The following is a 26,241-nucleotide window of genomic DNA, read 5'->3' as shown; positions in this document are numbered from 1 at the left end:
GTCTAGTTTTTGTAAAGAGGTGTTTATTTAACATTCATGGAAGGAGTTTCGAGTGTCAGTGCTTTGTAACAGTCATAGTGCTTTGTAAAGTTTCCCAGCACAGGAAAGTGTTCAGGACAGAGAAGTTTCTGCTTTTCGGTTTCTTGGGAAAATGACAAGCTGCATTTTTCTTTGAGACAGAAAGAGAGTGAGAGAGAGAGAGAGAGATGACAGTTTATTGTTGCTATAACGTAAGTGATAACAGGAAATAGCTTGTGTCTAAGACGTTCCACAACAACGTTAAATGTGACTATTTGACTATAAAGTGACCTTTAAAATGTGCGACGTGTAAATATTGTAATCTTTACAGTCAAAACGATGCAGTATACTGTATGTAGCGTCGGGTCGTATCACACCATCCTGACATGTAATATCAGGCATTTTTCCAAACTGTGTGGTTCTGCATCTAGGACGATTATGACGTCTTTTACCTACTATACAAGGAACCAGCTAATATAAAGGATGATTAAATAAATAAATAAATAAATAAATAGACACTTGTCTGATTCGTTATCTGCAAATAAATCTTTAATGAGCACATTCATTTGAACAAAACACTTTGTCAGAAAATATCTTGGCTATTTTCCTGCTTGAAAAAGTGAAGCAGCTCACTTAAAAATAAAATACATTAAAAAGCACAAAATATCGCTTTTTTATCTGAACGCTGTGTAGATAAAGCTGATAGGGATCAATAATCCTGTTGTCCAAACATTAGAGCTTGAAGCGGTGAATATTTTATTTCCTTTTTCACATTTTTATGAACAGAGTATACTACAGCGTATAGCAGATGGCACTAAGCATCATCTTCCATTCTCATTTCCATCCAATCACATTAATATTCCAATACAGAGCTATGAAATGGAACCCAGTGGCCACGACTGCGTTTCTCTTGGCAAAAGCACAGGAGTGAAAATTAAAATAAGTGTGGGGGGTTGGGAGGGTGGGATTGTGGCTCAGAAAATGAACATTCATTTGCGGTTTCATCAACGGTTAAATTATGCAACACTCTCTCTTCTGTAAATTGCCTTGGTGCAACGTTAATGTGGCGGAAAACAATCTTTCTCTCGCACACAGCAGGTCTGGCACAAGAGCAAAGATCTGTACACGGAGCATCACACTGAGATCTAACAGGCTGGAGGAGTGAGGCTGTGTGTGTGTGTGTGTGTTTGTGTGTGTGTGTGTGTGTGTGATAGAGAGAGAGACAGCGAGGGAGAGATATTCTGACAGAGAAACATAAATCCATGAAACGCACAAAGCAGCAAGCACAGAGATAGGCAATCAGCATACTGATACGCACAAAGCTACAAATAGACACACACACACACAAACACACACACACACGATGACTCATCGGGTAAAAACTAATCGTCTGATTGAGGTCCACAGTCTCTTTTTAGTATTCCAGGTTCCCATATGACCCGTGCCTGAGCTTGAATACTAACAATATTTACACTTACCGCCTTATCTACTCACACACACACACACACACACGCACACGCACACACACACACACACACACACGCACACACACACACACACACACCCTTCAGGACATATTAAGCTGGAATATTTCTGATGCTCTTGCAGCCCATTGACAGTCTCAAGGACAGCTGGTGCTGAGAGATGGACAGAATATTAAAACAGAGACCTTGACGTTCTCCAGCACGGCCTCTGCTCATCTAGAACCTTCTTTTACAATGTCACGTGTTTTCTCTTTTGCTAGACAACAAAGTCTATTCAGGATTAAAATGCTTTTAAACACACAAATGCTTTTCTTCCCTCTAATTACATCTACTCATAAAAAAAGGCTAAAACCAGGAGAACACTTGAAGGTTTTATGTAGGACCCCAGCACAGAGTCTTCTCTCGGAGCTCCTCCAATCATTTCTATATTTTTATGAAAAAAGGTAAATCTAGAACCTTTCGAAATCTCTTTTGGCTCATGCACTGAGGAACCACTTAAAGATGTTTTGCCTATCAGAGAATGTTTCAGGTAGAACCTCTCCTATCTCTGATCAGTTCTGCACAGAATCTTTAAGGGCTCTTTCACTCACGTTCTGTTTAGAGCCCTACAGCAGAGGGGTTCCCTATCAGAGAGGGTTTCTTCAGAACATCTTCTCTCTGGTCGCACACACACTCACTCACACACACTCACTCACACACACTCACACACAGATTCACTCACTCAGTCACACACACTCACACACACACTCACTCACACACACTCACACACAGATTCACTCACTCACTCACTCACACACTCACACATTCACTCACTCACTCACTCTCTCACTCACTCACTCACTCACTCACACGCTCACACATTCACTCACTACTCACTCACACACTCACACATTCACTCACTCACTCTATCACTCACTCACTCACTCACTCACACACTCTCACACTCTCACACTCTCACACATTCACTCACTCTATCACTCACTCACTCACTCACTCACACACATTCACTCACACACATTCACTCACTCACTCACACATTCACTCACTCACTCACACACTCACTCACTCACTCACTCACTCACTCACTCTCACACACTCACACATTCACTCACTCTATCACTCACTCACTCACTCACTCACTCACTCACACACATTCACTCACACACATTCACTCACACACATTCACTCACTCTCTCACTCACTCACTCACACATTCACTCACTCACTCACACACTCACACATTCACTCACTCACACATTCACTCACTCACTCACTCACTCTCTCTCTCACTCACTCACTTACTAACTCACTCACTTACTAACTCACTCACTTACTAACTCACTCACTCACTCACACACATTCAGTCGCACATTCTCTGACTACTCACTCACACACTCACACATTCACTTAATCACTCACACATTCACTTACTCACTCACTCACTCACTCACTCTCACACACACTCACACACATTCACTCACACATTCACTCACTCTCACTCACTCACACATTCACTTACTCATACACTCACACATTCACTTACTCACTCACTCACACACACACACTCACACATTCACTTACTCACTCACACACACACTCACACATTCGCTCACTGACTCACTCACACATTCACTTACTCACTCACTCACACACACACACACACACACACACACACTCACACATTCACTCACTCACACATTCGCTCACACAGTCGCTCACTCACTTACTCACTCACACATTCACTCACTCACTCACACATTCACTCACTCACTCACACACTCACTCACTCACTCACACATTCACTCACTCACTTACTCACTCACACATTCACTCACTCACTCACACATTCACTCACTCACTCACTCACTCACTTACTCACACATTCGCTCACTCACTCACTCACACATTCGCTCACTCACTCACTCACACATTCACTCACTCACTTACTCACACATTCATTCACTCACTCACTCACACATTCACTCACTCACTCACACATTCACTCACTCACTCACACATTCACTCACTCACTTACTCACACATTCACTCACTCACTCACTCACTCACACATTCACTCACTCACTCACACATTCACTCACATTCGCTCACTTACTTACTCACTCACACATTCGCTCACTCAGCTCTCAGCACACAAAAGCCAGTGAGAGCTGCAGAACAGCAAATGCTCTGCAACTGACCTTGTTTTTTTTTTTTTGCCTTTTCACCCAAATCATGCGCAGCTGATGAGCTACAGCCCACCTCCAGAGCAAATCATCTCCGCAATTAAGGCTTGTGCAGCTTGTTTGTTCATTTCCCTGCTTATGCAATGACGGATACATTTGTGTGGCAGCCTGGAAAAAATAAAATGTCAGATGTATCTATGGCTGAATTCTGGAAGCCAGACAAAATGGCAAGCAAGTAGAAGTCAGCACTAACGGTGTGGTCGGGGAAGCCTCCACCACCAAGTCTAGTCCTTCTTGTTACTAATCTGTCTGCCTCAAAGCCCCTTAAATGTACAGTACTTCAAACAGGAAGGAAAGTTTTTTAAGAAAACCTATTTCCGACATTTGACCTTGCTGTGACCTTGGCCATGTTTCAAGCAATTCTAAAATCGAATCAGTTCATCGTCTGGTTAGAGTGATAATTCCATATCAATAATACAAACATTCAACCACTCGTTCTGGAGATATCGTGCTTATGAGAATCTCGGATGGAGGTGTGGAAGCAGGCATCATGGTGGAAGTTTTGACCTATACTGGGTATGGTATGTATTCTAAGACCACCGAATTCACCTCACGACCAAATAATTCCTTTTACGATGTGTGATTTTTGTCTGTGATTAATATCGAGTCGAAAATCATACAGTAGAAATCTGCCTATCTTTGTAGACACCAAGTCAAACGCAAGGTTATAAAGTAAATAGAAACATTTTCACGTAGTTTTGGTGAAATCTATTTTAGCATTTTTGTATTAAAGCAGAAGTGGTGTAGAAATACAAAGACACCCGACATCAACGTGAACATTTTTGAGTAAAATCACAGAGTGTGAGCTCTGCTACGATGCTCATCTAAGCCACCGAAAGGAGGACGCAAAACTCACGGGACGGCCACTAACACGACACTGGCGATGGCAAAGCATAAAAATGAAACATGCTAATGGACAGAAGAAATATCTTAAGCTCAGTTTGAAAAATATTTCACAAGCTGATTTCCAGATCGTGCTGATTGTTGATGTAAGCAGAATGTAGTAATTTTCTTTACTCGCAGATCTATCGTTAGAGGATCTTCATTATATTATCACACAGTCTGTTATTTTTTATTTTCTTAATTCTCATACAGTGTGACAATAATAATCTTAAAGGGCCGCTGGGCCACAGTCTTAAATATGATTTCCAAACACAGTGAATATCACGCTTTGACCAAGCTGTTGGATAGCTATGTCTTGTAAATTCTTTGATAAAGTATCACTAATGTTGTTTTTCTATACAAACAACATTAAATCAGGTTAGCATAATTCAAACTATGGTAATACAGAGATGGCATTAGAGTAATTAAAAACTGTTAAAATACTTTATTATAATATATATATAGTAAAGGTTTTAAAGATCTTACTAATTAAAAGATTTAAAGTGTTTACTAAAGACGAATGAACGAATGACGGAAATTAAATGCAAATTAAATCAATAAAGAGTAGTTGCTCTTAGATAATTACTGTTTTGATGTCTTTCAGTGGAACTGGAATGAACTCTTTACTCCCTTTTCACGCAATTCACTGCTTAAATTCATTCAGCTTATAAAAGCCTGTATTTTTCAGCCTGTTACACCATGACCAAATTTGAGCATGCGAAGGCTTTTTCCAGGCCGCCATATAAACACGGAGGCTTTTGTTGTTGTTTATGACCCTTGTGCATCGTGCAAATGGCGTTATTGATTCGGGAAAAGTGTGTCTCAAAGCTGTTTGACGACAGAGGTCTGTTCACAATAATGACATGAGAGTGGTAATCAGGAGGGCTGGGAGAATTCCCAGTGGGCTTATCTTCTCTCAGGCTGATTAAAATAGGCTAACAACATTACATTTACGGAAGTGGCTTTCTGTAACCGGCCCTTACTGTGTCCTGTATATATATATATATATGGACTGTAAACATCATACACATGCACCAAAACCTCTCTCTTTTCTGGCACCCAGGTGGTAGAAACAAAGACTGAGGCCCACCTCATTACTAACATAACCAAGCACTAAATCCATTGAAAAAAAACCTTGACTTTTGTACTAACTCCTCTCTAACAGTATTTTTAACGTAAGTGTATTCTTAAAAGCTCAGTGCACACGATGCGAAGACGGTGTCTGTGAGGGTTCATGACATACTGACGTCTGTGCACAACACTGTGAACGAAGACTCCGTACAACGTCAGTTTGCTCCGTAAATACGTGACATTGTTTGTGGAAGCCAGCTGAACATCCTTCTGCATGAAGTATGCTGAGGCCCTGACCTATTTAAATAGCAAGAGGATATGTGGGGCTATGTTTAATTTGACGCAAAGTAACAATGATTAACAATGGTTAATGGTTACCTGAAGGTCATGGGGTCGAGTCTCAGGTCCGGCAGGGATTGTAGGTGGGGGGGTGAATGACCAGCGCTCTCTTCCACCCTCAATACCACGACTGAGGTGAGACCCTTGAGCAAGGCACTGAACCCCCAACTGCTCCCCGGGCACCGCAGCGGAAAAGGCTGCCCACTGCTCCGGGTGTGCGTTCACGGTGTGTGTGTGTTCACTACTGTGTGTGTGCACTTGGATGGGTTAAATGCAGAGCACAAATTCCGAGCCTGGGTCACCATACTTGGCCACACTTCACTTCACTTCACTTCAATGTAACATCAAATGAAGCTTCATATGAAACCAACTGTAAACTTTCAGATTTCAAATAGTTTCAAAAGGACACTATTTTCGAAAGTATTTACAAATAAATGCTAATACTTATTGGAAAAAAATGGAGAGTTAAGGGTACTTAGTTCAACTTGGAGTGCTATCCGGGAGTGAAACCCTTTGTTGTAGGTTTCCACATAAACCCTTTAAGTGTTCCCCAGAAGGACAAATCAAAGAACGCTTTATGTTTCTAGATTTTACCTTTTTTTTAACTCTGGTAATTTGTATATAGCTGTATATAACTTTATTTAACTGTATGAAATGTTTGATATCTCTCAAGCCTACTTTCTATTTTTGAGAAACCACATACATTTGCTCCATCAGTTGACCACTAGATCTCTGGCATGCTTCTGAATTGAACTGTATCCCAGTCCTTATTCTCCTGTTTACCTCCTTCTCAAGTAATACTTCTTTCTTGAAGGCATTCAAACCTGTTTCGATCAGCACCAGCAAAGTCTTTAAGCATCTGCTAGTATTAGTTGTCCAGTTCTGCCTCCTGTTTCTTGTAGACCTCATTGAGAAGCTGGATCTCCTCACGGTAGCCGCCTGCCTCACTCCGCTGGCGCCGGCTGTTCTGCCGGTGTGCCTCCACCGTATCTGGGATGTGTATGTTGAGGCCGTCAGCATCTGGGCTGGAGCCAGGGATCAGCAGTGAGTATGAAGCTGTCTCTCCCAGCTCACATGACACAAAGCGGTTTTCACGGCGAGAGTAGCGCAGCGATGGGGAGCGTGCATGCGTCGACGACTGGCTGATGTTGGATACAATAGAAACACTGTCCATTGCCTCCTCGTTGTCACAGATCTCCAGAACCTCCAGATGGATCTTCACGTTGGTGTCGGCCACTCCTCCACCGCCCCCATTGCCGGAGTTAGGCTCTTCTGCGCTGGGCTCATGGCCCACCGATTTGGAGCGGTACACCTCGACCTTCTTGGCGCTGTTGGGGGAGATCTTGAGGCCATCACTGCTCACCTCATAGGTGGAGAGGGAGAGCGTTTTGCCTGTGGGTGCTTGGAGGGACACGGTGCCCTGGAAGGCACAAAGAGGGATCGCCAATCCACCTGCAGATCTCTGTTGAGCAGAAATAAGAATTATAATCACCAGGGGTTGTTTTTAAAGACTTATGGATAGAAAACACATTGAGTAGATCTACTACTTTAGTTCAGAAATATGTCTTTTTATTGACCTGTGCCTGTTTTTGAAGTAATCACTGGTGGTGATCTGCACCACGTTACTCGCATTTCCACCAAGTTTGGGGATCTTCCAAGGAACAAAAGAATATCACAACTCTCCTCAACAAGAACTACACAGTTCCTGGATGAGTTCCTGGTTTGTTTTCCCACTTGACTTCAGGCACTGTGACCATAACCAGAAGGTATACAAACTACATGATGGATCCAATATTTCATGGCATTTCAAGTTAATGGTCTTTATAGTTTTGGTGCATAAATATGATTTTAACAATAACGTAGCTTTTACACCAGGTACCTTTTATTCTCTTTCTGAGCTTTCCATGAGTGTCTGGGACTTGTCTTTTGGACTCGCCAAGATTGTTTTTTTTCTGGTCATGCCACACTGCTCATTATTAGCTTTTTAAAATATTGGAAAAAGAGTTGGTCATTCTCTGAAGCTAGTCTGGTACGGTAATATCCATCCAATAGTTCCTGGTCTGCCGAAAAGTTAGCAGTGTAGCACTTGAACTACAAAAGTTTCCTGGTGAATCTAAGGAACTAAAATTGCCTCTGATTCCTCAGGGTTTGAAGTTCCTGAAAAGGTTCCTCCTATGGAAACACACACACTCAGAGCAGGGGTTTTCAATCTTATCCACTTACCTACTGGTGTGGCTGCAGGTTTTCATTCCAACCAAGCAGGAGCCACCTGATTCCATCTGTTTAATCAGTTCATCTTGGTCTCCAATCAACTATCAAGTGTACCTCCTATTTGACTGGAATGAAAACCTGCAGTCAAAACAGCCTTTTGTGGATAAGTTGAAGACCCGTGCTCTAGAGAAAAGAATTACTCACTCTGAACAGGAACTGAAAATAAACTGAAATCCCTGAAAAGGTTCCTGCTACTAATGTGCAAATCTCATCAGCCCTTCTCACATCTCAGATCCACCCTGTCAGACACCTTGGACTTTTCTTGCTAACAGTTAACACACTTTGGCAAATGACTGAAGTGGTGATGAGAAACTTCATCTACAGATACAGTACCGAGCCCAGCGTAGAGATAAAGTCCAATCTCTAGAGATCTGCATTAGAAAAAAGGGGAAAGAGAGGAAAACTCTCCTCATTATTCTCCAGCGCAGTGAACTATGTCCAATAAAAGTCTGTGAAAATGAATCTGCCTCTAAAAGCAGCCTGGCTCTAGATTTGATGAAAAATGAATTAACTTCTAATTAAAGATGCATGAATTACATTTTATCAGTGGAAAGGCAGACTGCAGTTTGTCAAAGTGCTCAAGCTATTATGGGAGAACACTCATTACCATCCTTTCTAAATCATTTTCTTTAATTAAAAGGCACATCATAGGGACTTTTCCTTGTTGGACAAGGGCACGGACCAAAAGCACTTTAATTGCACGGGGAAACGGGTGATCGACATTCAACTATGACAAAAACATTAATGACATTCACAAAGCAGGCTGAATTTTCTTATGAATAGTACTGTGCAAAAGTCAATAATAAAAAAAAGACAATAATAATAATAAATTTAAGTAGTAATTTAGCAGCAGAAATAGTAAAAAGTAATATAACAATGCACAAGGATAAAATAAAACATGATGTAAAAATGCAAGCAATTAAGCATAAGCAGATAAAAAGTACACACATATAAAATACATTATTAAAAAACAAATAAATAAATAAAAGACTGTAATAATACTAATGCAGTATATAAAATATATATAGTATAATAAGAAAAAGAATAAAAAGGAGTAAAGACAAGAATAAAAGGAATTTTTTAATAATATTAAAATAAATAATTTATAATAATAAATGTTAAATATAAAAGAATTCAAAGAATTTTAGAATAATTAAATAAAAAAATAAAAGATAAAAAGATAAAGAAATGAAAAAAGCTTCTAAGTATCAAACTAACTACTGTAGCATTGAGCATATATATATATATATATATATATATATATATATATATATATATATATATATATATATATATATATATATATATTTCCTACTGACACACTAATGCAGTCAATACAAAATAAATGTAGGCTGGCCGAGTGTTTTGCTTGCTTGGAGGTTAATGAGTCCTGCATGTGGACGCCATGCAACACCAGTAGGACGCTAATCAAACCAAGACTCGGAGCTAATTGCTCCAGCTACCTATCTACACACACACTAGAGAGACTTTTGCTAATGAGTCCGTCTCCTTCATCACGCTCTAAATGAGAAGTTCAGACTGGACCAAGCATCCGTCTCCATCCTGTTATCCTAAAACGCTCTGGTCATGCCTCAGCTGAGAATTTAGCGTCCTCATCTCGGCATGTCGAGGCGCGGCAATACTCCGCGTCAGTATTAATTGTGTTGCAGGCATCTGTTGTCCTAGACAAGTGGTGCTATATTGGAATGAAAGAAATTGATTGTTTTTAAAGAGAGAGTCAATTTAGACGTTACAAAGCCACAGGAGTAGTGTAGAGATAGATTTGTGACAGAAGATCGACGCGCCACCCACCATCGAGATCTAAATAATTCAAATGTTTCGGCTTCGCTGCTTGTCATGGTTCTGTCACAGATAATGATCTGCGTCAGTTTTTATGTTACCGCATGCCACGGTGCGTCTCTCGTCCCAGTAAACCAAATTAAATATTGATCAATGTTTAGAGACACAATACAGACGCATGAGTCTATTTTATCTAGACAGCTAAGAAAGAGAAGACCTGTCATTATTTTATTTTATAAGCCCTGACAATGTGTTTTCTTCCAATTGAATTCAATTTAAGTCACAAATGAAATGGTCACAGGAAACTTGAGCAAAGTAGGCCACAGTTCCATCAACTTTCCTGGTTTGTTCCTGATAGTAGGTACTGTAACTTTGATAAACAGGAAGTGTGAACAAGTTAACAGTGTGGTGACCTCTCGGAAATTATGTAGGGAATAAAACACTTGGGGCGTGGTGTGATAGGAAAATAATAAAGGATGACATGGTGTGATGCGGATTGATTATTTTCCAATAACATTACGTCTCAGAGTGTTTTATTCCTCTTAAACTATGGCATTTTGCCAATGCTAACACTTTTGTATTTATTATTTATAGTTACATTTAATGTCAAATGTCTGCAAAAACACATTAATTCCTGTTCTCACTTTCGTTATAGCAGCTATAAACAGCTGTTCCCTCACCAGCCTCTCTTTTTTCTCTCCCTTGAAGTTAATAAGATAAAAAAACACACACAGGTGTTCATGTTACCAAGAAACCACAAAGTTTCCAGCGTCGGAAAACTTAAAGTTACAACTTTACCTCTGACTGTTACAAAGCGTCGACACTGGAGACTCCTTCCAACAATGTTAAATAAAAAAAAAACTTCACAATCACATCAATGTTTTTCCATTTCTAGTTGTTAAATAACAACTTTTTAAAAAAATGTTTTTAAATGTGTTTATCATTAGTATTAGATGATGTGGACTGTCCATAACATGGTCCCTGTGTATGAACTGTTACTATAGAAATGTATTTTGGACTCCTCTGTATGTTGTCATGTTGTCTTTAACAATTAAGTATACATTTTGAATTTATTAGCCATTTTCCTCAGTCTCTTTTATCTTAGATATACAGTATAACTCTCATATTGTTACATTATTTATTTGCAGTGGAAATGACCAGAATTCTACATATTGGCAGAAAAAGCACATCTAACTACAGTGTATTTTTTTCAGTGTGTTTATGTAATTCAACATTTCTGGGGGGGTATAGGAGCGAATTTTCATGTTGTATTATAAACTACATACAGTACAACATAAAGTGCACCATTTACAACAATAACTGAACTTTCTGGAGAAGGAGATACAGAGATCTTTTGTTTTTCAGTGGCTCTCTGTTGGGAGGTGGGTGGTGAATATGGTCGAATATTTGGAACCAAAACAAGGAAACCAGACTTTATTTTGTGCCAGTAAGAATCCAGCTGTGTATCTAGCAATATTTAAAAGAGAATATTTCAAAAGCTGCACCAGAAGAACGATAGAGGTGATGGAGAATAATAAACACACCACCCAGATAATCACTATTTCATTAGAAAATGAATCACAGGCAGTCTGTTGCATCCCCTGTCCCATTTTGTCTTTGATTCGTTTTATAATTGAAAGTGAGTGCCTTTCCTTTCCACTGAGTCCCGAGTGTGGGTGTGCTTTGCATGCATCAGGAATTCATGATGGAGTTTTAAAAACACAGGCCTCCTTAACCTCATCTAAACCACAATCCTCCATCCCACTCATGCATGCAAAGTGGTAGCAAAAGCAGACACATATCCTCTAAAAAAATATATATATATCATATTCAACATCCATATAATTTACCACAGTTTAAACTGAACTGTTCATGGTCACCATGTTGGAATGCCTTAGACTCCAAAAGACAACCTTCTCAAGGCAGATGAATGCAGTTAAAGAATTCAATTATGTGATTTTTAGAGGCTTCTGTTATGAATTCAAATGCCCTGAAATAGCTCTCTTTTTCTAACAGCATTTATTATGCATTCAGCGCAGCTCAAAAGGCAGGCAGTCACTTCTAAAGCAGCAATCCATACTGTAAGGTGACTTTGCTAATCGGACTGCCAGGGAGGTCACGTGACCTGGAGTAAATGATCCGTTTCAAATTCGTAAGTGGAAACATTACTAATATTTTTTCCCAGCATAAAATATCACACACATCTGCTATCAAGACGATCCCCAAGAATGGAAAGGGCATTTAGGGCTAGTTTTTCATAGCGTATAGCTTATTACTAATAATTCAGATGTATTTTAAAATTGATTTTTCAAGTCAAGTGGGTCACTCCTTGTGTGTAGTGCCCTAACAGTGTATTATCTGTAGCATAGTCTTAGACTGCTTTTAAATATTTCACTTCAAATTTTAGTTGTTTATTGTATATAAAGACAAAAAGAATATTAAAATATAATACATAAATATGATATAAATAAATATATATGTATTAAGAAAATATTCGCATAATCAATAATCGTCAGTAACCACTATATATTTACTTGATTTTATATTATTTTACTGATAGTCTAATGTTTTCGTAATGTAATATGTAACGCTTTTTTATACTGAAACTCTACAAATGTATAATATTTTGCAAATACATAATCCAATCTCTCCAATTAAAACCTCTTTGATAAATTCATTTGCATTAATATTTCATTTTATTCAGTTATATTTCAGATTTTTTTTAAAAACAATATTACATCCTGGTAGTATGTAGAATTGTTGCTTTAAGAAATTAAACCTGCTATGACATTGCGTGAACAGATGTCACATTTGGAGTGTATTTTAATCTGCTAAGCTTATTAAGTCCTTAAACTCCTCTTCATTTAAAATCTTTGTGAGATTTTATCACGACAGTATGTTCCACTCATACACTCATTCCACAGTGTTAGTTAGAATTACACAGCAAACCATTTGCAGTTTATATTCCTAAAATATGAGATATAGCTATTTTGAAATCACATAAAATTTTTTTTAACATATTGTCCACCATTATTCTGCCACAATGACCGATTTAGCAGAATCCAGAGTTAATCTTCTTAAAGTCTCCGTATACACATAATTCTTATCATATCAGCATTTTTTTAAGAATATAAACAGAATAGAGTACACTATATTTTTTTTAAAGTTCTGATTTCCAAAAGGCACCACATACAAGGAAATACCCAAGTAGAACATAACAATCTACAGCTGATCATGTGACAACATCATGGGATTGAAACCCAGGACCCCTGACCTTTTCATCTGTGTAAGATTTTATCCATCGGGCAGGTCATGAGCCTGCTTTTTCCATCGTCAGAGGCAGAGCAGATTTTATCACAGCAAGCTCAGACTACACCCTACACTCCAAACAGCATCTGCAGCACAGAATTCTCAAATAAACCCAGTATTAAAACACTGTCTGGCAGCAGTTGAGTTACAGTTCACCACGGAGTGAGTAACATCTGCATTTGCTGTCTGAAACGCAGCTAAGTGGGTCTGTGAAGGCAGGAGCGATGGAGGGATTCTACCCCTGACAAAACAGTAGGCAATGAAAAACAGACCTTTTGCAGAAGTCCAACACAAACAGCACATTGTCGCTGCTATTTATAGAGAAAAGCCTGAATATAAAAACTAAAAAAATGAAGACTATTGATTTAAAAGCTCTTGCCAGGAGTGAAATAATCTCCACACCACACAATAGTGGACCGCATTGTGAGCCTGTCAACACATGTTTACAAAAATCACTCCTTACATAAAACATGCCATAAAATTACACCGAGTTGCCAGTTTATCAGTTACTACATCAGCAGAGACGGCCGGTGTGAACGTGCTAGCAGGGCTAAGCCCGTAAGGGTTTCAAAGATAAAAAGACATCAATATAAGTTTTAATTTTTGGTATTAAATTGGTCTCAGATTATTTGCTGATAACAAATGTCTTATCAGATTATTATGCAACAGCACCACCAACTGCCATAAGAAAAATACACAATATACTATGAAGAAGCGAGAAGTGAGGCTGGGGCTGATTTCTTTCTAGCCCAATCTGTAGATTAATGCTGTCTATGAGTGACGGGTGATTACACAGAGTAACACGCCCCGGAGGAAACATGGCAATAGAGCACTTGGAAAAAGTACTTTGGGAAAAAGAAAGCCATTGACTTTTATATACCCAGATATTTTCACAGATTTTATTCCTCAGCTAGCTAATATAAGCTAGGATCTGCAATATTCATATACGTTCACTGCTAACATAGCCACCTAGCCACCTAGCTAATGTGCTAACCTGACGTGATCTCGGAGAGAATTTTAAGTACGTTTACAATAATCACTATTAATTCTAGTTTAAATACTTAACATGAGCCAAGCTGGCAAGTTTTCTGAGAGAATTCTTAAACATGCTTATTAACTCACTAGCATGAACTGTCACTGCTAATGCTAGTTAAAGTTCTAAAAACTGAGCTAATCTGAGAGGAATCTTAAGTATTTTTATTAAATCGTTAGCAGTTGCTAACCTGACAGGATTGCTGAAAGGATTTTGAAGTGATATTCATAAATGTTTATAATCTTCACTCTAACCTGACAGGACTTCTGAGAGAAGTATTAAGTATTTTTTTAATTAAATCAATAACATGTGATAACCAAACAGGATTACTGAGAGGATTTTTAAATCATGTTCAGAAATGTTTATTCATGCTTAGCCTAATATGAGCTGACTTGACAGGATTTCTGAGAGGACTGTTAACTATGTTTTTATCATCATAGCTTATGCTAGTCAGACGGGTAACATGCGCTAATTTGACAGGATTTCTGACAGAAATTTAAGTATGTTTATTAAATTGCTAATATGAACTATCCTGAAATGATTACTAAGAGGATTTTATGCCTAAGTGGTTTGATAATCATTCTTAATGTTATACTGCTAGCTGAGATGCGCTAATCTGACAATTTCTGAGAGATTTTTTTCTACTACTAATATGAGATGACCTGACAGGATAAAGAGCATTTATAGCATTTATAATAATCACTACTGATTCTCTCCAGCTAGCTAACATGAGCTAACCTGACAGGATTTCTGAAAGACATTCAAGCATATTTATTAAAACTCTAACATGAGATTTCTGACAGGATTACTAAGCAGTTTTTTTAAAATGATATTTATAAATACTTAGGACATTCACTCTTAATCCTCTCCAACTAGCTAATATGATGATTTCTGAGAGGAAAGGCTAATTTGAGGATAAATTTCAGAAAATGTCTTTAAGACAGACCCTTTCATCAAGTCTTTCATCACCATACATTGCTTAAGTGAGGCTACAAATGAGTATCTGTGTATCCACATATAGCATCCAGGAGCTAGCTAGTCTGAGATGTTCACGCAGAGAAGGAAGCAGGATTAATTAAAGTATCACTTAGTGAGAGCAGACACCAGGTCACAGGAGGCTTTACTGAGAAAACTAAAACTTCAGCGGTGCGTAAAAGCCCAGATAGCTGCCAGGAGAAGGTGAGGTGTGGATTTGACACCTGACAGCACCTTACTTCTTCACTATTTCCACTTCTCTGGTTCTACTTCTCTTCTCAGGATGTTCCCTGAGGATTTTTGCACCAAAATGTCAAGATTCTACCCTGACTCATGATGCCTCAGTGGTGCAGATAGTGAAGGAGATGAAAGTGAAGCAGCAAAGCACAAGTGATACATGTATGTTGAAAGGTTGTGTATGTGTGTGTGCGCGCATGTGTGTACATAAAGCGAGTCATTAATGGATAATTGTGTTTGCATTTGTGTCCATATGTAGGAGTGTGTGGGTGGGTAAATGTGTGAACGTAGCGCTGTGAAGAGGTGTTATAGGTTAATATGATAATATATTGTGTACTTTTCCAGACATTTTCCCTTTTATGTTCCTTTGAAGCCAAACATACAGATTGTAAACCTTCTGTCAGGTTAGATGTTGGGACCAAACTGTACATTAATGCACTATGAGCACTATACAGATTCAAAGCAAAGAACCACAAGCACCAATTATTCTTACAGTAATAAAATTTCGTTACTCTGTGTTATGTACTGCTGACTCAGTACTGACATGAGTCAATGCAGGGTTTTCTGACATTATGCAAAATAAAACTGACCTTTTCTTTTGCATTCCAACATACAGAGCTACCATTCATTGCTCAGAAAATAAATTATCTTCCTTATCCTATTTAAATAAAACCAAATTAGTCATTCCAACAACACTGTAGCCACGACATTGCAGCCACAACAGCATTTGTTTCATAATGTGCATAATTTCCAAATAATCCTAGTTTTTGGCTGGCAATAACTGCACTACATTTCATCACAGCATGATTAACATCTGCATTTGTCTGAATAACTGCATAAACAGCATAAACAGCACATCACCATCATTCCAATGATCACTTGACAAATTATGATTATTTATTAATTCAGTGCTATTACTAGAAGAAAACAGTACATGTTATTGAACATTGTGAGCCTGTCAACACATGAAAATATGCAAAAAAAAAAAAAAAAAAAAAAAAAAACCACTTCTCACACAAGACATAATCACATACTCTAGAAATTATGCTGAGTTTCTAGAGCGGGGTTTATCAGTTATTAGAGTAGTAATAGTAGTAGCAGTAGTACTCAAACTAATAGTAGTAATAGTAGAAGTAGTAATGCTAGTAGAATTAGAAGAAATGGTAGTATTTGTAGTAGTAGCATTAATATTATTATTATTATTATTATTATTATTGTTAGTAGTACTAGTAACTGTAATAGTAGTTATGTTAATAGTAGTACTAGTAGGAAGAGTAGTAGTAGTAGCAGTTGTTGTAGTAACAACATACAGTAGTAGTAATATTAGTAGTAGTAATAGTGGAAGTAATAATAATTGCAGTAAGAATATCAGTATTAGTAGTCATACTAATAGGAGTACTACTGGTGTACTTTTACTAGTAGTCGTAGTAACAGACATAATAGTAGAAGTAATAGTATTATTTGTAGTAGTAGCATTCTAAAAAATATTAATAATAAAAATATTATTATTATTATAATTAGTTGTAATACTAGTAGGAAGAATAGTAATGGAAATAGTGGTAGCTGTAATAGTAGTAATGGTAGCAATTACTAGATTAATAGTATAGTCATTGTTGTACTGGTAGTGACATCTGCAGTGAGATTTTTATGTATATATATTAAAAAAAAAATTATAGCCATCAAGGTCTAGCGTTACATGTTTGCAACATTCAGACCAGCAAGACTAATCAGGCTTTACCTTAAGCTTTACCTTTTTTGCATTTATTTATTAATGCATGACTAATGGATTGAGAAATTATATATTAAAGTTCAAGATACAATCACATCGTCCCTTCTTCATGCTGGGAGATTTATTGTTTCCACATTTTTCAAATGTCACAACCACCACAGTTAGAAGGTGTGGTACTGAAATATGTGAGTCAGTTTGCAACATATATTTGTTTTTTTGGTGTCTTTACCAGAAATAAGTGCAGTTTAAATTTCACATACAGTATATGTTTATCTATGGGATTATTTCCCAGCATATGCAAAATAACAGGTGTGTGTGTGTGCGTGTGTGTGCATGTGTGGGTGAGGCTATGATCTCATGTCATTTTCTGCAGCCACTGATTAACAGCAGGCATCATGCTGCTGCTAATGACATTAGCCACGGGGGTTTCATGCAGCTGGATGGAAGGGTATTTATATCTCCGCACGGATTTATATGCACTGTATCTGTACATGACCGAGAGCTCAGCGTTGCACAAAATACTGTTTACTTTAACTAGGTTATATGTGCAGTGAGTGTACAGTATACTGTGTGGTTAAGCACACTGTGTAACCCGGGTTGCCAGGTTGGCAGTGCTGGGATTTGAACACACGACCTTCTGAAGCAATGCAAGCTACTTGAGCTAGTTGTGATGGCTCAGTGGCTTTGAGTTATAGATCAGAAGGGCATGTGTTCAAATCCACCACCGCCAAGCTGCCATGGTTGGGTCCTTGAGCAAGAACCTTAACGTTCAGCTCTGTTGTATCCTGCATCAGCCAACTGAGCAAATGTACTGGATTATGCATTATTTTATACTATGCAAGATATTACAGTACTTGATTTTAATTTTTAATAACTGTAAATATAGTTTACAGTTGCTTACTACAAATTTTATAGTACTTTAGTGGCAACCCAGATTGCCAGTAAGTTACTGTAAATTTTACAGGCAACCCAGGTCTGGCAAGGCATTTCTTGTGTAAGTATCCATGTAAAATATACATGCTTTAAAGGTTATGAGAATAATCTTACACAGAAGTTACATTATAGCCAAACCACATTTATGAGAGTATAAGAAACTTCAGCTCAGCATATTATGGACTCAGATGGATTTTTTTCTCGTTTAAATTTTAAAACAAAAATGCATTAGTAAGATAAATGAGAAAACCTAAATACCTTGTTTTAAAAAAGAAGGAAGACATTTTTTGTGAAAGTGAAAATTCAATACCCAGTAAGCCCTGACTGATGAGAGACATCGATAGACATCCATTACTGGGCCAGTATGGCTTGAAGAAGACATAAGAAGATGTCACTGACCTACTTTTGGTCATTCCTGATCCACCTAGACTATATTTGTTGGTTTATACTAAGCTAATATAAGTTTTTAATTACTACTAATATTTAGGTTATACTATGTGTTAGAAAAGACAGGTTAAATACTTTCACACTGGCCAAAATTTAGATGTCCCTTTCTTTCTGCCAGAGACATCTTTTTCAGATCTGTGTGCTTACTATATACAATAGCCCTCAGTCTTATTCTCTTATAATGCATATCTATGGGACTTACCTGTGCTGTCCTGTTTAATGAATTCTGCTCCACTTCTACTAAAACTCAATTTGCACATTTCTCATGCTCTTCTTTGCTGCAACATGCTTCTGATATTTCATCATACTCTATGTGTGAATATGGATTGGACATCAATAAAAATCTACTTGAGTTGGAATTATATTGGAATACTCTAAATATTCATATCAATTTAAGCTTCAATCAATCATTACCTGGCCTGCAATTTATCAATGACATGGTTTTGCAAATGATACACACTTTGGAAGAAACAATCAAATCTATTTAAGTGTGCTTAGGTATAAAGATTAGAATTTTAAACCTTTAAATATTTAATGCCACTATTTCTTAATGCCTTTAACCCAGTTTGGAACCATGTGTAGTCCTTCTGGTCTGTTTGTATGCATACTGGAACTTGCTATGACTGGTCCTTTGAATAGAAACTACTGGATATCAGTGAGTAACCATAGCTACTTGGAGCTCCAGCACATTATATTAATAAAAAAATTAAAACTACATAGTGAACTACATCCATCCTCACTAACTGTAATGAAAGCAGAAGAGGTACACTAAGTGAGCAATAGATTTTAATAGACTTAAGCTAAACAGTGGAACATTGGAAAGAAAATCAGTGCACTTACATTCTAAGAAAAAGGGTTACTAAAAGTTTCTTTGGCTGGTTAAGGGCTGTAGCTTTCTGAAGGGGCTTTACTTGGCAGAACCTCGGCTTTTACGAAAGGGAAACCATTTACTGAAGGCTCTACTGACGTAGAAACCAAAGATAGAATATTTTAGATGGAATCTTTTTTATAAGGCCAGATATTGGCTTAAATACACATATGTGCATGCAAGATGGCTTAACTTGCATTCATTTTGCACAATAATTGTGCACATCCAAAAAAGGTGTATGTAGGTCAATAGCAACATAAACAGTAGGAACAGTATGAAAGGCAATGCAGTAGTGCTTTCATCATCAAATTCTCTTAGCCGGGGGCAAAAATAATATATTCTCCATTGCTGTGGTGGGTTTAATGGCCTGATATACCATCAACATTGGCACTGCTGCCACTATTTCTGCCATTTTCTCAAGATACACACCATCAAAGCCAGCTCAGCTCCTGTCATCTTCATTGTTCACCTTACTGTGCAAAATCACAGGTAGTGGTCAAATGTTTTTTGGTCCCGGAGAGGCATTTTTTGGCTGTGACCTGCACTTGCATAGTCGCCACGTCACGTATATCCCCAGCCTAAAGGTGTAGATGCAAGAAACATTACTGTGAAGGCAAGCCAGTTAAATACCTGTCCTTGATAGAATAGCGTTTCAGAACTCTCTCTGAAATTCCTACCTTCGAGGTTCCCCAAGAGTGACAAACTGAAGAACTGTCACATCCACCCATGACATTTGTACCTCCACACCCTCAGCGATCCCCCTCTCCTGAATACTAACCACGCCCTCACCATTACTTCCTGTTTACAGATCATATAAAGCAAGTAAAACTCGTAATCATCACAAAGCCTTGCCAACATCTCTGTTGTGTAAATTCCGAGCCTCTGATTGTTATTTCTGTGTTCTTGACTCTTGACTTTACCCTTTGTCTAGATTGATTGTGTATTGCTGTGTTTGACCTTTGCCTGTTTTGACACAGATTTTTGAATTGGATTTGTTATTAAACCTCACACACATGGATCCCCACACTTCTTCAGAAGAGTCCTGTTCATTCCAGTAACGCTTAATAGTGCTAGATGGAAACTTTTTTTCTTCCAGCAGTGTATAGGTGTGACATTACCTGTCTCGGCGTCCTCTCCGATTTGCTCCTGCACCACTCCCAGTCGGTCAGCTCAATCTTGCGACACTCTTCATGTGAGAGCCTCCTCTCTGGACCGTCGAAAACTGAGGAAGTGTCGAGGTTCAGGTCCTCCCCATCACAGCCTGACACAGCAGGAGACACCTTTCCGAAAGCGTCTTGCTCCACTGAGTGCAGCTGCTCTGGGGCTTCTGTTCTCACCTGGCGTGACACACTGTCCGAGAGGAGCTTGCCGTGGAGGGAGCAGTCCTCCTCCTCTTCCACCACCGTCTTCCTGAAGTCACGTGAGGCCAGACTCGTGATCTGCCCACTGCTTAGAATCGCAACTCGGCTTTTGGAGAAATCGTGATCGTACAGACTGCTGTAGCAGGGCTTCTCCACAGAGGGCGAGGGTGCGTGAGGTATCTTGTAAATGCCGTAACCTTGCTGGAAGGAGAGGTTGAATTCAAACCTCCTTTTATGCACTGAAAAGACACAAAGTGGCACACATCTCGTAAAGACTCTTTATACACATAGTCATTCCAGATAATGAATAAACAGTGTCCAGATGCATGTTAGTAAATACTCACTAGCAGAGGAGACAGAGCCGACATCCTGACCACAGTTGATGAAACAGCCGCAGGGAAGATGAATCCAGCGCTCTGAGAGACAGAACACTGGGGTGACAGTGGCTGAGAGCAAGGTCAGGAAGAAGCACAGCGTCTCCACAGACGAACTGTGCACCCGAACAACGTGGCTGACGAGGATCTGCGTCTGCAAAGGCAGCATTAATATCACTACAAAAGGAAGCTTACAACTGCTTTGAGTTGAAAAACAAACCACGGGTATTGAAATTTGGATTTGAGAATTTGGTTTGTGTGAACAGCAGAGCCAAATTCAGTGCTATTGAATACTCAATTCTGATTGGTCAGAAGGTGGTTAATTTCTAACTAACTTCAAGAGAGAGAAAAGAGAGAGGCAGGTGAAGGAACGACTGTTGCTATAACATAAGTAATAATGTAACTTGTTTTGCAGATGTTCCACAACACTAAATGCAACTATAAATGGATAAAAAGTACGACATATCCTTCAATACAAAAAACTTGTAATTATTGACAAATTGTTGTGGTACAAGAGGAATACAACAATTCAGGACATGGTTGTTATCAAAACGAAATCAACTTCGATGTGGGAACAATAACAGTGGCCTCTCACGCCACCCTGTCATTTATTATTTTCCTATTACAGCATGCCCAAGTGTTTTAGGCCTTACATTATGCATATAAATGTTATTGCTCCCACATTGTACTTTCCGCACCTCCTTAATGTCTATACGCTGTAGCTCTACTCTAATGTTCTATACCCTATAGACACAATTATAGCCCTCCTGTTCACAGCAACGCAAACGTTAATAACAGAGCCATTATGAGAGCACTTGTAATATCATGATGATGAACATGTCTTATTCTATGTTCATTTGGTCACTAATGCAGGACATTATCTTTGTAAATGTCCGATTTCAGTAAAAGCTTTTAGAAGATAAGAATACGAGTATAAAGACCCTAACTCACAAAAAAAAAGAATCTTATGCTTCTATCAGTCAGCGCTGAATCATAAATAGCTTTGTATTGAACAAAGAGTTTACTAGATAGGGTGCAATATCATAGACCCTGGGTAGAACAGTTACAGGGAACACAATCATTTCAGAGTAGAGCCTTTAAAGCTTTACTCCAGGCTCTCATAACTGTGGGGGCACTATTTACCCTGAATAATAGGTGATATCCAATAATAAGTTTCTTCCTACCTCGTCCTTTCTACAGCCTTCAGACAACCATCTTTAAGGATGCGTCAATTCTTTATATTCGCTCAAAAGACTCAAGCAATGAAAGAGAAAACTTCCAGAGCAAGGACACACTGGTGCTTCCGATGCAGGAGCCTTTTGTAAGTGTACAGGATTCTTCAAGGGTTCTTTGGATAGTAGAAGGTTCTTAGTGTCCCTTACTGTATCATGGAATAGCCTGCACTTTAGCTAAATAGATAGTTAGATAACCACTGGTAATGGTCCTTGACAAATGAAAGCCTACCATAAAAGATAAATTGATTTAAGGTCCTTAGCTTTCCCAGTTTGTTGTGCAACATGATAGCTACATTATGCACCACAGGTGCAACACATGATGCTATCAGCATCATATGCACCATATCGCTGCATATGCATATGTTTACATCAGTCATGCAACGAGGTACAGAAACAAGTGTGGGTTTTTTTTCATCCAGCATTAAAATATGTTTCTGAGCTGATGATCAGAAGCTTTCTGAATTGACAGGCAAGCAGGTAAGAAGTGAAGCTTCCTTCTCTGATGAAATATCCAGCTTGCTGATCAGCTACCAGTTCCAGAAACACATGCTGAGCTTCTCCAGCTATTAAGTGCTGTTAGATGGAGACAGTTTATAAATTGGTTGGTTTTGGTTAGTGGTTACTTTGGTTAGTGGTCCTGGATTATGGGTCATACATACACCTTTTGTACATTTAGTATGTGTCTTTTACCTAGAAAGGTGCATGAAGATTACCTTTAAATCCTTTCTCTAAAAATAATGGAAGTTCAATTATGTAGCTTAAATCTTACACTATATCCACTGTATTAACTCTTACTCTGTTGAATTATTGGTTACTGTGTGGAATGAAGGAGGTGTCTGAGGAGTTAACTCAATACTGAGAGATTTTTAATGGCTTAAATCCACCAGCTGTCTCCTATTTATCTCACCATCATCGGCATCCACAGCAGCACTCGAGCCATTGCCAAAATCAGAGAGAAGCGTTTCTGCGCGAAGAGTCTGGCGGGGCAGCGGCGCGCGACGTCCTTCCCGAAACGCAGCTCACTGGCGGGCGAAGAGCACGAACACGTCTCGCTTTTACTCCTCAGGCCTGTCACATGGGACCCGAACCCACTAAAACTCCTGTCCAAACTCTCCCGAGACAGAGAGGTGAAGGCGCTGGGCTGGAGCGCCTCGGCGGAGCACAGGAGCCGGTGCGCGAGAGGCGCGGCACACACCGCCAGTCCGCCGGCGCACAGCGCGTAGAGCGCGAAGAGGAACGGCGCGTAGAGGTCATCGCTGTGCGGCAGGCAGCCGAGGGAGGCGCGCGCAAAGCGGCCCCAGCCGCACAGCGGGAGCGCACTCACCACCAGGCTCAGCACCCACACCAGCGCGAGCGCGCACAGCACGCGACCACGTCTTCCGTTTCCTTCTTCTCCATTGCTCTCCTCGCGCGCTCCGATGCGCTTGGTCGCGTAGAGCGCGTACGCCACGACGAGGCACGCCTTTATGTTGCTCGAGAGACCTTGGAAAACGTACAGGAGACCGGATAAAGTGCACATGGTTCCGTCGCGTGCCTCCGCCGTCTCGTCGTTTCTCCTCCACTGCAGGACCATGGCGAGGCAAAGCGGCACCACGCAGATCAGGTCATCCACCGACAGCGAGGCCACAATGAGGCACATGGCGGACCTGCTCCTCGTCCTGAGCAGAGACACGAGCGAGAAAAAGCCACCCGCGCAGATCACGGCGGCGAGCGCGAGACACGCGCCGAAGAGGACGTGCCAGTTGGCGTCGGTCGGGTCCGCGGCGTCCCGGCTGTCCGCCGTCAGGTTGGTCGTGTTTACAGTGGGTGACATCCTCTGCCCCGTCTGATCTCATGCGCTCGTGCGGGAAGCCATCAGAACGAGCGCGCTAAAAGTTCGTATAGACCTAGCGCGCATTAAACCTGCCGTGAATCCTCGGCACGCGAAGACACACGTGCGCTTTAATTCTACCGATAAGTGTCGGAACGTGGCTTGGCTGCACTGCAGGGAGGCACAGATGAACGGTAATGTAGGGCTTTCTGGGCACCAGTGTGACCGGCTGATGCTCATCATAGCCTTCTGTGCAGCAGGTGAGCACCGAGGCCGCGCTCGCGCAGCACACTCCTCACAACATGAATGAGCTCGAGCTGAGCGAGGAGCAACGGGCTCGTAAAGGGAGGAGCGAGCCCTCCTCCTCTGAATGAACGTGTGTGTGTGTGTGTGTGTGCACGCATGACGTGGGCGCCCTGTCACTGTAATTAATGTGCTGCCTCAGTGTTCAGCCCTACTTATGCTTCTACAAAACATGGCTGAGTCCCAAATGTCTCCCTACTGGACAAATAGTTAACTAGATAGTGTGCATCACTCATTTCTCACTAATTAGTTTCAATTTTGTGTAATTAATTGTTTTTTTTAATGATTAAAGGTACATAAATGGACTGTACTTTTTAGAGTAAAGCTTTAAAGGTATACTACATTATACTCCATGCACCTATCCAGGTAAAAGATACATACTAAAGGTGTACGCTTGAAGAAGGTACCACACCAGTGACAAGGAACCATAGGCTATATTTGTTTATGTGTAGCCCATACGCAATGTGCAAAAACATTACATTATTTTGGTTCAGTGGTATTATTTTATGATGATATGCATGTCTCAGCATCTTTCTAAAATGCACATTCCTGTTTTATGGCAAAATGAAGGGTTAAGTTTAAATTAATTTATGTTTTAAAAGGTCAAATAGAACAGAAAATAGTTAAGAGCTCACTGGGACACCAGACAATGAGCAACTAAAAGACTAACATGATTCTGTTAAAGAGAGAGTCACTAATGCAATTTTTGCTTTTATTTTTAAAAAAAAAATTGATATTGATATCAGAGTTTTGAGTATCAGCCATTAGCTGTAATCCAGCCAACGCATTAACTCAGCTGAGCTGAAAAAACATCATGATGGTGGGCTAAGCTGTGTTTTGTATTCATTTGCATGATCTGTGCATTGTCACATGTCCACTGCAAAAAATACACAAAATGCATAAGACTGGAAATGATGTAAAATCCGAGCCGAAGCCATTGAAGCACGTCGACTGTTATTCATGTTTTAATGCATTTTCCTCTTACAGTCGGAACTTTGCAATCTTTAATGTTTTCACATTTTATATTTTATTATTTAATAATATTCTTTGAAAACACTAATGTACCTGTATTTGTCAGAGAGACACAGAGAGAGAGAGATTTATCTCATCTATTAATGGCTAAGTTTAGTAAGAGTGCATTATCAGTCTGTGCATTATCAATCTGAAAATTTATAAATATGCAAAAGCACAGCTCCAGTTCATACATTTTAATGAGTAATGATTAAGGAATTTCAGAAAATATATTAGGACAAACATAACTATACTGATTCCTAATTTCCTAATGATTCCTGAAATCTGTTTTGTGAATTCCAGTGTTGTAAACACTCACAACATACTATAAAAAAATAAAAATAATATAAACCTTATTAAGATACACTAATCACATAATCTGACCCGAGACATACCTTGATACAATCAGTGTAATTTTAAATGAGTTTTTCATTTTCAGTAAAGTCTCTAAAGCTGTCTGTCTGTCTGTCTGTCTGTCTGTAAAGCAAACTCTGCAGCAGGAACCTTT

At 39.4% G+C, this 26,241-nt stretch overlaps 1 protein-coding gene across 1 annotated transcript; it reads right to left on the bottom strand.

Moving 5' to 3' along the window:
• LOC113534605 (probable G-protein coupled receptor 149) lies at positions 1-24,770 on the bottom strand. Its single transcript, XM_026927509.3, has 4 exons — positions 23,517-24,770; positions 21,345-21,528; positions 20,758-21,239; positions 1-7,499 (listed from the first exon to the last, which is right to left on the bottom strand). Exons 1-4 carry the CDS (start codon positions 24,420-24,422, stop codon positions 6,906-6,908), a joined length of 2,166 nt encoding a protein of 721 aa, XP_026783310.1. The 5' UTR covers positions 24,423-24,770; the 3' UTR covers positions 1-6,905.
• Positions 24,771-26,241: the final 1,471 nt, after the last annotated feature.

This window comes from Pangasianodon hypophthalmus, chromosome 6 (assembly GCF_027358585.1).
Source record: "Pangasianodon hypophthalmus isolate fPanHyp1 chromosome 6, fPanHyp1.pri, whole genome shotgun sequence".
Lineage (NCBI taxonomy): Eukaryota > Metazoa > Chordata > Actinopteri > Siluriformes > Pangasiidae > Pangasianodon > Pangasianodon hypophthalmus.
The sequence above is the reverse complement of the archived record's forward strand: the minus strand, read 5'-3'. Positions and strand labels throughout refer to the sequence as shown.